This window comes from Macaca nemestrina, chromosome 17 (assembly GCF_043159975.1).
Source record: "Macaca nemestrina isolate mMacNem1 chromosome 17, mMacNem.hap1, whole genome shotgun sequence".
Lineage (NCBI taxonomy): Eukaryota > Metazoa > Chordata > Mammalia > Primates > Cercopithecidae > Macaca > Macaca nemestrina.
This window is the reverse complement of record NC_092141.1, coordinates 16,985,503-16,998,707: the sequence shown is the minus strand read 5'-3', so window position 1 is coordinate 16,998,707 and position 13,205 is coordinate 16,985,503. Positions and strand designations below refer to the sequence as shown.

Below are 13,205 nucleotides of genomic sequence, written 5' to 3'. Positions count from 1 at the left end.
AGTGCTGGGATTAGAGGCGTGAGCCACCGCGCCCGGCCCAGACATTCTCTTTTCTAAAGTAGGTATTTATTTCTTGTGAATTTGAGGATTCTAAACATTAGCATATTCTCCTTAACATTTGCTCTTCTCTCTAACCAGTGTGGAAAGAAGAAACCTGGTGGCCTTGGCCTGGGAATATGGCGGTTCCAAGCACAATGCTGTACTGAAATGGTACCAGAAGACAGAAGGTTACGCGGTAAGGGGCAACATTAGCCAACTTCCACCAGCCCAGGGCAGTAGTAGTCCTGTGCCAGTACATGTTCCATGTGTGCCTGTGCTTAGTGGGCCAGTATGCATGTAATTATCATCTTTCTATTCCCCCAAACCGAGAGGCAAATGCAACGGGAAGCCAGTCTGCACTCCACCCACCAAACATATGGCTGCATGCAGAGCTGCATCTCCCTAGGGAAGTGGGACCTTTTCCTTTCCTCAAAGTATTACCGACCACGGGTTCTTAGGCTTTTGATGCAATAGAAATTCTCACCAGGCTAAAAGAGTTTTTCCAGCAAGGCTTTATTAGAGCATATGCCCAGGCACAAGGGAGGAAGCACAGGAGAGGGAGGATTCTCTGGCTGACTCCCTGAAATGAGCTGGTAGGGATTTTTTTTTTAATAGGCAATGTGCGGAAATTGATGTCAAGGTAGGGAATGCTGGCTGGGTAGGGTAGAGAACGTGAGGGGGAAGGGATGTGGGTCAGCTTATCTGCTGGCGATGGTTGTCTTGAGTAATGGGCCACCTGGTGTTCTGGTTGGTGGCAGCAAGGCTGTATGAATCAGTTGTTTAGCATTCCTTCCTGAGGTGGGATACTTGCAACCTTGGTTGGATATTTTGGATCTCCTAAGGCCAGTTCCTGTAATCCTTTAAGTAAAAGGCAAGGTTAAACATTATGAGAGCACCAAAGAACAATATAGAATGGCTGTTTTCTTTGCGTGACTGTTAGTGGGTATGGCGTCAGTGAGGTAGTGGTGTGGGTTTTGTGATCAGTGGGAATGTGTGGAAGAATGCTGTAGTGGGGCCTCCACCCAAGGAGACAGCTTTTGCTAAATTACACTCCCGAAGAAGAGTGCTTTGCTTAATTCATATAAAGGCCCTACATAAATGGACCTCCAAAACTTCTCCAAATATTTTCTTTCTATTGCTTTCAGAGTTGTTTGCATTTAGTTTAAGAGTTTTTGTTTACTAGGACAGTATCTGTTTTCTGTTCAGAAAAGGAATTAATACCTGGTATAAGTTTAGGTTTTTTGTGCGTGTAGAACACTATACACAAAGATAAAAATGCACAAAATTTAAACGATAGTTTGTTGTTGTTTTTTAAGAGACAGAGTCTCACTCTGTTGCCCAGGCTGGAGTACAGTGGCGTGATCTCGGCTCACTGTAACCTCTGCCTCCCGGGTTCAAGCAATTCTCCTGCCTCAGCCTCTGGAGTAGCTGGGATTACAGGTGTAAGCCACCACACCTGGTTAATTTTTGTGTTATTAGTAGAGATGGGGTTTCACTGTGTTGGCCAGGCTGGCCTCGAATTCCTGACCTCTGGTGATCCACCTGCCTCAGCCTCCCAAAGTCCTGGGATTACAGGCATGAGCCACCGCTCCCAGCCCCAAATGATAGTTTCTTGAACTGTGAGGAAGTGAAAAGTCATACAGTCACCACTCGAATCCAGAAGAAGAGCATCGCCAGTTCCCACAGACCTTTCCTACGACTTTCCCATCATAACCCCTCACTACTCCCTAAGATAACCATTGTCCTCAATTCTTCTCTTTATGGATTTTTACAAAAGTATGCAGCTGTAAATATTATGTTAGTATTGCTTGCATTTGAATTTTATTACGAATGGAATTTTTAAAACTGTGTAATTTTGCATCTATCTTTTTTGTTTGTTTTAGGGAGCAGAGGGTTTAATAGGCAAGAAAGATGGGAGAAGGCAGAAAATAGAAGCTCCCCTGTACAGAGACAGAGGGAGGGGGACTTCAGAGCGGAGGGAGGGAACCCCCTGCATCTAGCTTTTTTTTTTTTTTTACACAGTATTGAATCAGTGAGATTTACTCATGTTGTCGCCTATACTGTAATTTACTCATTTTCTTCACCATTTAGTAACTCATTGTAGGATTATAGCATTATTTAGTTATCCATTCTATTATTGGTAGACAGTTGAGTCAAGTCCAGTTTGGGGCTAAGGTGAATAGCGCTGTTATGTTCTTGTGGATGTCTCTTGAAACACATATGTGCTCATTCCTGTTGGTTACATACTTTGGAATGGAATTCCTGGGCCTTAGGGTATGTATACATTCTAGGATAGTACCAAACAGATGCCTGAAATATTTGTATAATTTATGTATTTTCAGCAATGTATGAGAGGTCAATTTCTGTACATTTTCATCAGCACTTAGTAGCATCAGTCTGTACTGGAGATCATGTGGGTAATGTGTAGTGTCTCATTGTGGTTTTGATTTGCATTTTTCTTTTGGCAGTGGAGATTGAGCACCTTTTCATAGCAAATTGGCCATGTGGATAATCCCTTTTGGAGTGCACCTGCTCAGAATTTTTGCCCACTTTATTTGTTGGTTGCATAGCGGGGCGGGGAGTATTGGCTCTTTAAACAGGTTATGAACTTTTGCCCATTTTAAGAATCAGATGTCATTCTCTTCCTTATTGCTTTTAAGAATTCTTTATGTATTCTCCATGTAAGTCCTTTGTCAAATACATATATGGCAAATACCTTCTCCCAGTGTGCCTTAAATTTTCTTCTTTTGATGAACAAAGTTCTTAATTTTAATTAAGTCTGATTTATCAGTCTTTCCTCTAATGGTTAGTGCTTTTTGTTTTCTGTATAAGAAATGATTTATTCATGGCCTGGCGTGGTGGCTCATGCCTGTAATCTCAGCACTTTGGGAGGCCGAGGAGGGCGGATCACGAGGTCAGGAGATCAAGACCATCCTGGCTAACACGGTGAAACCCCGTCTCTACTAAAAATACAAAAAATTACCTGGGCGTGGTGGCAGGCACCTGTAGTTCCAGCTACTCGGGAGGTGGAGCTTGCAGTGAGCTGAGATCATGCTACTGCACTCCAGCCTGGGCGACAGAGCGAGACTCCATCTCAAAAAAACAAAAAAGAAATTGTTTATTCATAGATCATAAACATGTTGTCCTACTTATTTCTGTAAAAGCTTTATTACTGTATCTTTCGCACTAAATAGAAACCCTCTTTAGAATCACCAATTCCTACTGCATTCTTACAACATTTTGCTAAACCTTCCGAAAATTCTGGCACCACAACACTCCCTTCCCAGCCTCAAGCTTTTGGGGGAGGTGAGGAGAGAGAGAAGGTGGAAGGAAAAACCCAGTCTCAGCAAAGATGCAGCCCAGATAGTAAATTAGCAGAACTGGAAGTCTCTGTCATATCAGCTGTCAGATGTCTTAAAACCAGAATCTACTCAGAGTGTATGTAACTTTATCTTTGCCATTAGCTTCTTTTGACTTTATGTTTAAAAAAAAAAAAAAGAGGCCAGGTGCGGTGGCTCATGCCTGTAATCCCAGCACTTTGGGAGGCTGAGGCAGGAGGATCACCCAAGGTCAGGAGGTCGAGACCAGCCTGGCTAACATGGTGAAACCACATCTCTACTAAAAATACAAAAAATTAGTTGGGCATGGTGGTGTGCACCTGTAATCCCAGCTACTCGGGAGGCTGAGGCAGGAGAATCACTTAAACCCAGGAGGTGGAAGTTGCAGTGAGCTGATATCACACCCCTGCACTCCAGCCTGGGCAACTGAGTGAAACACCATCTCAGAAAAAAAAAAAAAATCCCAGCACTTTGGGAGTCTGAGGGAGGAGGGTTACTTGAGCCCAGGAGTTTAAGGCTGCAATGAGCTATGATAGCGCCACTGCACTCCAGCCTGGGTGACAGTGACAGAGGGAGACCCTGTCTCAAAAAAAAAAAAAAAAAAAGGGAGGGAGGGAGGGAGGGTCTCTCGTGTTACTCTCCAGTAATAGTGGCTCCCAAAGTATAAACGTGCCTTAGACCCCTGTTAGTGCCTTTTTGTTCTTCCTGCTACCCTGTCCACTCTGCCTCCGCCCCATTCCCAGGCTAGACCATGCCATGAAGGAAGATCCCTTGATTACAGCCTCCCCAGCCCATCAGCCACACTGCCAAGGACATGGGAAAGAATAAGAAGCCAGAGGGAGACAGCTGCCAGCAGGAGGTTTAGCATAAAGAAGATAGGAATGGTAATGAGAAATTGAAGAAAATAGTTAAAAGGAGCAATCATTCAAGAACGACACCACTGGCCAGGTGCCGTGGCTCACACCTATAATCCCAGCACTTTTGGAGGCCAAAGCAGGCGGATCACCTGAGTTCAGGAGTTCAAGCCCAGCCTGGCCAATATGGCGAAACCCTATCGCTATTAAAAATATATATATATATATATACAAAAATTAGCTGGACTTGGTGGCACAGGCCTGTAATCCCAGCTACTTGGGAGGCTGAGGCAGGAGAATTGCTTGAACCCAGGTGGTGGAGGTTGCAGTGAGCCGAGATCATGCCACTGCACTCCAGCCTGGGCAACAGAGTGAGACTCCGTCTCAAGAAAAAGAAAAAAAAAAAAAAGAATGACGCCACAGATGCCACTTGTGCTGTTCCCCACCTGAAAGAAATGGACTGAGGCAGCTGCCAGAGTAGATATGAAAAGGCAATTCACATTTTCAGAAGGAGTGGCCTTTTATGATGTAACCTTGTTGTAATGCGATTGCAGTGAAGAGACAGAAAATAAGATGTTTCCAGTCATGATCCTACGAATAGTATTTCCTGCTGGAGTGCTTTTTTTGTTTGTTTTTGTGAATGTCTTATATTAGCTTTCATAACATTTTAATGAAACCCAAAACTCATTTTGCCTGGAGTACTTTCCATTTGTTGTTAAATTTCCATAAGATTAGAAATATAAATATGTGTCTGCTTTATTTACTCTTCACAAAATATTCTGTCTAGACCTGTTTGTCTAAGATGGCTCATAGGCTTATTCTGTCAGAATTAGGAAGCCAAAAAGAACGGGTGAAAGTCAGATAGTTCATAGTCTTTTTGAAAACCGGTAGCCATGTACCTTTTATTTTAGATTCAGGGGTGTATGTGCAGGTTTGTTACACTGGTATGTTGTGTGATGCTGAGGTTTGGGGTACAACTGATGCCATCACTCAAGTAGTGAGAATAGTACCCAATGGTTAGCTTTTCAGGCCTTACTCCCCACCCCCTGTCACCCCTTTTGGAGTCCCCAGTGTCTGTTATTCCCATCTTTTTGTCTCCATATACTTGATGTTTACCTCCCATTTATAAGTGAGAACATGAGGTATTTGGTTTTCTGTTCTTGCGTTAGTTTGTTTAAGATAATGGCCTCCAGCTGCATCCATCTTACTGCAAAGGACATGGTTTCCTTCTTTTTTATGGCTGTGTAGTATTCCATGGTATGTATGTACCATATTTTCTTTATCCAGTCTGTCATTGATGAGTACTTAGGTTCATTCCATGTCTTTGCTATTGTGACTTGTGTTGGAATGAACATACAAGTACACATGTCTTTTTGGTACAATGATTTGTTTTCCTTTGGGTACATACCCAGTAGTAAGATTGCTGGGTTTAATGGTAGCTCTGTTTGAAGATCTTTGCGAAATCTCCAAACTGCTTTCCACACTGGCTGAACTAATTTACATTCCCACCTATGGTGTTTAAGTGTTCACTTTTCTCTACAGCCTCACCAGCCTCTGTTATTTTTCAACGTTTTAGTAGCCATTCTGACTGATGTGAGAAGGCATCTCATTGCAGTTTTGATTTACATTTCTCCAATGTTAAGTGCTGATCAGCATTTTTTTCATGTTTGTTGGCCGCTTGTATGTCTTCTTTTGAGAAGTGTCTATTCATGTCCTTTGCCCATTTTTAAATGGGGTTATTTGTTTTTTGTTTGTTGATCTGTTTAAGTTCCTTATAGACTCTGGATATTAGATGCAGAGTTGGTGGATATTTTCTCCTATTCTATAAGTTGTCTGTGTACTCTGTTTATAGTTTCTTTTGCTGTTCAGAAGCTCTTAATTAGGTCCCACGTGTCAATTTTTGGTTTTGCTGCAGTCGTTTTTGGGGACTTAACCAAAATTTATTTGCCAAGGCCGATGTCAAGAAGGACATTTCCTTTTAGTATTTTTGATAGTTTGAGGTCTTACATTTAAATCTTTAATCCATCTTCAGTTAATTTCTGTATGTGGGGAAAGGTAGGTGTATAGTTGCATTCTTGGGCATATGGCTAGCCAGGTATCTCAGCATCATTCACTGAATAGGAGGTCCTTTCCTGTTGCTTTTGTTGAAGATCAGATGATCATAGGTATACAGCTTTATTTTTGGGTTCTGTAACCAGTTTCTACTGGTCTTTGTTAATATATTATTCAATAATGAATTAAATTGTGTGTTATTTCAATAATGAATTTTTGTTGAGCTGCAATTACCTGTTCAGCTCCAGGTAATTGCAGTTGCTGGGGATTACACAGCGAAAGAAACAGGCAAAAGTTTCTGCTGTTATGGAACTTACATTTTCAGGGGTATTGGCAGTTAATTAAAATTAGAAAGTAATATGTGTACCGTATTTGAAGGTTGTATTGCTGTGGAGAGAAATAAAGCAGGAAAGGAGCATTGCGAATGTTGGGTGAATGGTACAATTTATACACAGTGGTCAGGGAGGTGACATTCGAGCACTTGCTCCCCTCCCCTGAAGGGCTTTGGTGTCTGCATGAAGGTTTATTTCCCACCAAGGACTAGGTGTGGAGGGTCAGAGTAAGGAGGTCCTCACTGCCGTTACTGTGCCAATTGGAGCTGAAGTGACACATGGTGGCCGCCCCAGGTCAGCAGCACTGGGAAGTGAGCATCGCAGCCAGACCCACCTGCCGAGCCCCGAGCCGACTGCCTGACGTCTTGAGTGGCCCAGGATTGAGACCCAGTAACAGGACATGAGTCTGCCCTCATTATCAAGTGAGGCCCTCACTGAGCTCAAAATGATGCTCCTGGGAGACCCTTCCACACATTCTGCTCAACTCAGACATCCTGAGGTCTTTTTGGAATAAGTCACTCCCAGGAAGGCCCTGCAAATTACTCTCAGTCCTCACATTTCATGCTCCTGATGCCTGTTAGCTGTTTTCCACACTAAAGGCAGCCCTGACCCAGGGAACCCCTACACCTCCTTTCATCTAAAAGTCTACCTTGAGCTCCTAGTTTTGTGTTACAATGGGAAGATCTCTGTCTCTAATGTAATTACCAGTAAGAATTCTGAAAGGACAGAAAGCCAGGAGGATGAATGTGACAGGCAGAATTGTAAGGATAACCCCCATGACTCTCCCTGGTATAATGTCCTCCCTTTTATATGACACAGGGAGATGGTCTGGGTGTACCCCACCTAATCACAGAGCCCCTTAAAAGCCAAGCGATGTCTCTGGCTTGTGGCAGAAGTCGGGGAAATTCAAAGTGTGAAAAGGACTCTTTGTGTTCCTGGTGGCTTAAAGAGGGAGGAGCACGTAAGAAGGAGCCGAGAAGGGCCCCTGGCTGACAGCCAGCAGGAAACAGGGACTTTGTGGCACTAAAGCATTAGTGCTGAGGTCCTAGCCATGGCCGGAAATTGTCACATGGGGCGCTCTGCAGTTTTGAGATTGACAACTGCAAGGGTGGTGCCACCAGGTCCTTTGTCCTCTCTCCCTGGCCTGATGCCCTCAGACCTCAGCTAGACCAAGGGATGCTCAGTTTGCTTTGCCTTCTGCTTTCCCTCAGCTAGGGGATCTTGGGTTAAAAGTCACTCTGATGAGTATGTGGAATTCAGCTCTTAAGTCTCTCCCAAGTCCTCTGTCACCTCCCAAGAAGCATCAAGAGGTATAGCTGCCTCGCCCCTTGATGGGTGGCAGCTTGGCTGTGCTCCCTGGGCCCTTGGCCAATACTGGTGAATCAGGCAAGGGCAGGGGTGGGGAGTCCATACATCTCACCTGCGTCTCCAAAGCTGGAATCCATAATCCTTAGGAAGTTATAATGGCCCAAGTTTAAGAATTTTAAAGTCCACTGGTTTCACATGTCAATTTAGAATATTAGAGCAGTATTGTAGCAGAAAGGAAAAGATGTAAAGTGACAGCAAAGTTCACTCTTGTGGAAAACATAACTTTGAAAACGGTTTGGCTAGAAATGGCCAAGTACTTTTATTGCTTTCATCTAAGTCATTGCATTAGTTTTCTTTCACTGTGTAACAAATTATCACAGACTTGGTGACGTAAACATCATGTGTTCATTAGCTCCCAGCAGGTCAAAAGTTTGGCTTGCGAGGCTGGGCTGTCCACTGAGGGTCCCCTGAGGCTGAAGTCAGGGCATCAGCTGAGCAGCACCCTCACCCAGAGGCTCTGGGGAGAGCCTGCATCCACAGCTCATCCAGGGATTGATGAGCTCTTCACGGTGGTAAGACCAAGGTCCCTGTTTTCCCTCCAGCTGTTGGCCAGGGGTCATGCTCAGCTCCTCCATCGAGGCTGATCCCTTGTGGCAGTGCCTTCGTGGTTGTGCCTCCAATCTCAGACTTCCTCTTCCACCAGCTGGAGAGAACTCTCTGCCTTTAAACATCCAATGTGATTAGGTCAGGTCCATCTGATCTTCTCCCTACTTTAGGGTCAGTTCATTAATCAGCTAATCACATATGCAAAATCCCTTTGCCATAAGTAATCATGGGAATAACACCAGGTTGACACCAGGGAGTAGAAGTCGTCGGGACATCTTTGAATTCAGCCCCTCAGGTGCAGTTCTCAATGTGGACTATGGATTGGAACCACCTAGAGAGCTTTTAAAAATACCCGTGTCTGGGTCTAACCCTGGATCTAAAGAATCAAATTCTAATGCGGAGGGCCCCAGGCACCAGGGTTTCTAAAAAGCTGCTGCTGTGGTCTGTTTGTGTTCCTCTTATCCCAACCCCGGATTAGTATGTTGAAACCTAATCACCAGTGTGACGGTGTTAGGCAGTGGGGCCTTAGGGAGGTGATTCAGTCCCCTCCCCGGGACTGAATAAGAGCCCTTATCCAAGAAACCTCAGAGCTGCTTTTCCCCTCCGACGGTGCGAGGACACAGTGGGAAGGTGTCACCTATGAACCAGAAAATGGGCCCTCACAGACACCAAACCTGCCTTGACCTTGGACTGTCCAGCCTCCAGAACTGTGAAAACTTTGTGTTGCTTATAAGCCACCCCACCTGTGATACTTCGTTGTAGCCACAGAATTACCTAGGACAGCCACTCAGGTGATTCTAACATGCAGGCAGTGTTGAAAACCTCTGATCTAAAACTCATGCCTAAACCTGAGAGAAGTCTTTCCAGTTCTGTGTCTCCAGTTGCCAGCCGTCTGCGTGCTATAAAAGATGAGAAACATGGTGGACGTGAACGATGGAGACACTGATGGCCTGAAGAAGAGACCACCACTCTTTCACCATCTAGGCCAGGAAAATAATCTGATCCTAAGGAACTGTGGAATTCTCTGTTTTTCTTGATCCCAGTAATTCCTCTCTATCAGGTTTCTGTTGCTGCAGAATGCTACAAAAATAGTCGTTTAAACAGTGCCCACTTAGCAGCTCACAGTTTTGTACATCAGAAGCCCCTATGAGCCCAGGTGGGTTCTCTGCTCCGTGTGTCCAGGCGTCGGCTGGGCTCTTACCTGGAGGCTCTGGGAAGGAATCTGATTCCAAGTTCACTCCAGTGTTGGCAGACTTCACCCTTTAAAAATTGCCCTATGACCTTGACCACATCACCAGTGTCAGCTGCAGAATCTAGGACATGGCAGAGCCCTAGGAACGCAGCCAAGGTTGCGAGCCGTGGAGGTATACGGTAGCTGTGCCTCGTCATGCTTCTTGGGAAGTGACAGAAGACTGAGAAGAGACCTAGGGCTGAATTTCACACATTCATCAGATGACTTACAGGCCAAAGTCCTTCAGCAAAGGGAAGGCAGAGGGCAAAGCAAACTGACCCATCTCCTGCCTATCAGAACAAGGAGAGAGAGGACAAAGGACCCAGTGGCACCACACTTGTAGCTGTCAGCCTCAGCACTCTAATGCTTTAGTGCTGGCCTGTCCCAGTCAACCCACAGGCACCAAGGAAGAACGAGGTTCCGCAGCTGGATGTGGATTCACTAGAGGCACCCCTTATGTCAAGCATCCTACAAGGCCAGAAGGATTCTGAAGTCTCCTGACAGAGAAAGCCGTACACTGCCCATGGAGTGGGTCATTCACCTCATGACTCTTGAGTTCATTTTCCTCTTAACAGAAATCCATTTTCCTATATCCCGTATGATAATAAGCAGATGGTATTTTCTATAACAAGCCTGTTTACAAGCTTTGCTACCATAGTATACTTCATAGTTAAGGACTTCATCTATGAGGAACTAAACCAAAAATTATGGCAGATAGTTGAGTAGCTCAGGGAGCTACTTTCCCCTTCTCAGGATATTTTGAACAGAATGACTATGATTTCTGATGAGTAGGAGAAGCACCACATGTTTAAACTCAAGTAAGACGTTTGCCCTCTTCTGATCATGCTTCTCCTCCCAGTACGTTTATAGTTGCTGGAGTATAATATCCTCTAACTGCCCCATCCTTTATGTGCCTTCAGTGAGGTCACTGATGTGAGATCATTGAGAAAAGACAATTTAGTAAGAGAATTTCAATGTCAGCAGGAAGGTTTCTTCTCCAAGCACTCTTTGCACATCATTGTGATTCACATTTTATCTTTTCATTGTAATCCAGGCTGAATCAATGTTTGAGGGGCTTATAATTTTCTTTTGCAAGCAGTGGGCCCAGAGAAGTGAGAGTCAGAGGATGAATGGAGCCTGGCTGAGGCTGCAGGAAGAGCAGGTGTTGGAGACTGGGCACTACTGTTGATGGGGGCAGTGCTGCATCCAGCAGTTTTGGTTCAGGGCAGCTTCAGGGTTGGGGGGCACATCATGGGGATCCTTCACCCCCATCCTGAGACAGTCTATTAGGCGAGTCGTGACTGTGGAATGACCAAACAAGTTCCAGTCCAAGGGAGTGGTGGGAGAGGGGCAGTCTCCAGGCTAACTCTGTGCACACATGTGTGCACTCACTAAATATATTCTAAATACTTGCTGGACCCTGTGCTCAGCAACCAGGCCCCTAGACCCCCAGGAAACAGGTGAGTCAAGGGAAGTGGGACAGACAATAAAGAAGGAAAAGAAAAGGGGAAGGGGAACAGGCAGAAGGGCTGTGCAGAGAATTGCACAGGATGGACAGGAGTGCCTGGGGTGCTCCAAGTTGGGAAGGCCGGCTGAGGAGGTGACATGTACACCTGGACCAGAATGAAAGGAAGAACCAACTCTGTGGAGATGGGGTGGAGGGATCCCAGGTACAGAGAGCAGTTAGAGCCAAGGGCCTGGGGCAGGAAGGATCTTGCCATGTTGGGGGGACAGAGGAAGGCTCTGTGGCCAGGGTGATGGTCGGCGGGCACAGAGTGGGCCCAATGAGATTGGAGAGTTGAACCAATATTGCATCATAGGTTTATTATTTCTTGTAGAAATGGGGCTTCTGGGTGAGGGTTCAGAGCCTCCAAAAGGTAATGGTTGCTTGACCTTTGTTCCATCCCAGCTGGAAAGTGGCTACCCTTGAAGTCATGGACACCTTGGCACCTGTATTTGTCGCACTCCCCCATGTATTGCCAGGGGATTTAACGTGGCAACCCTGCCTTCCCAGAGCATTGAACATCTTCTCTGCAGCACAGGCTCAGACAACCACCTCTGACTGTAGATCCTGAAGCTCAATGTGGTGAACCCCTACATAAGTTAAAGTGGTTGGCTTCAATCATTAACAAGCATTGTAAATAGTTATAAATAGCCAGAAATATTGAAATTGTTTCGTAAACTAAATGTAAAATTGCTCAATCCCATTGGTCACCAAAGATATGCAAACGAAAGAATGAAATGCTATTTTTTTTCTTTTTTTTTTTTTTTGATGGAGTCTTGCTGTATTGCCTAGGTGGGAGTGCAGTGGTGTGATCTCAGCTCACTGCAACCTCCACCTCCCAGGTTCAAGCGATTCTCCAGCATCAGCCTCCCGAGTAGCTGGAATCAACAGGCATGTGCCACCACACCTGGCTAATTTTGTATTTTTAGTAGAGACGGGGCTTCTCCGTGTTGGTCAGGCTGGTCACGAACTCCCGACCTCTGGTGATCCACCCACCTTGGCCTCCCAAAGTGCTGGGATTACAGGTGTGAGCCACTGTGCCCGGCGTGAAATGTTTCTTTGCTTACAATATTGGAAGATTTTTTAAAATGAAAAGGTGGTCCAAGTGAGAATCCTACTACATCATTGTTGGGAGTGCAGATGAATACTGCCTTTGGGGAGGACAGTTGAGCAGTGTGTATCAGGAATCTTAAAAATGAGTATGTTCTTTAACACAGAAATTGTATTTCTAGATATTTTTGTTAACAATATAGTCATGGATGCCTGTAAAGATGTAATTGCAAGTAAGTTCGTAATAGTTTTATTTATAATTACTTCAAAAGAACTGGAAATGGTACACATTTTTAACAATAGGGGAATCAACTAAATAAATTATGGTATATGTGTATGGTGGAATATTATAAAGCCCTTGAAAATCATGGGTTGGGAAAATCTATTTAAAGGCACAGGAAAAAATGTGCACAGTATGTTAAGTCAAAAAGCAGATTCTAAGTCTCGGGAGTATAATTTCAGTTTTGCAAAAGAGATCTATATAAATTTTAACATTGCTTATCTCTGGGTGAATATTTAAAATTCATGCTTTTCTGTATTTTTATATTTTCTGCAATGAACGTTTTATATATGTATACATGTGTATATATATGTGTGTGTATATATACACATATACATATATACATACACATACACATATACATACACACATATACATATACACACATATATACATATATACACACATATACATACATACACATATATATACATATATATATATATTTTTATATGGAGTCTCACTCTGTCACCCAGGCTGGAGTGCAGTGATGAGATCTTGGCTCACTACAACCTCTGCTTCCTCAGTTGAAGCGATTCTCCTGTCTCAGCCCCCAGTGGCCAGGAAGGCACGCACTGCCACGCCAGCTAACTTTGTATTTTTAGTAGAGA

The 13,205-nt window shown here is 44.4% G+C and overlaps 1 protein-coding gene across 6 annotated transcripts in view; it reads left to right on the top strand.

The window, feature by feature from the left end:
* The window catches only part of LOC105491089 (uncharacterized), a 133,459-nt gene that overhangs the window by 51,280 nt on the left and 68,974 nt on the right, over positions 1 to 13,205 (top strand). For 4 of the 6 annotated variants that reach the window (XM_071082402.1, XM_071082398.1, XM_071082397.1 and 1 more), the window contains one exon: positions 139 to 235. In XM_071082402.1, the coding sequence (XP_070938503.1) occupies positions 139 to 235 (97 nt within the window). Of the gene's footprint in view, positions 1 to 138; positions 236 to 2,507; positions 3,493 to 11,669; positions 12,984 to 13,205 lie in introns of those variants that run through there. The other 2 variants (XM_071082399.1, XM_071082400.1) reach the window with 2 other exon arrangements.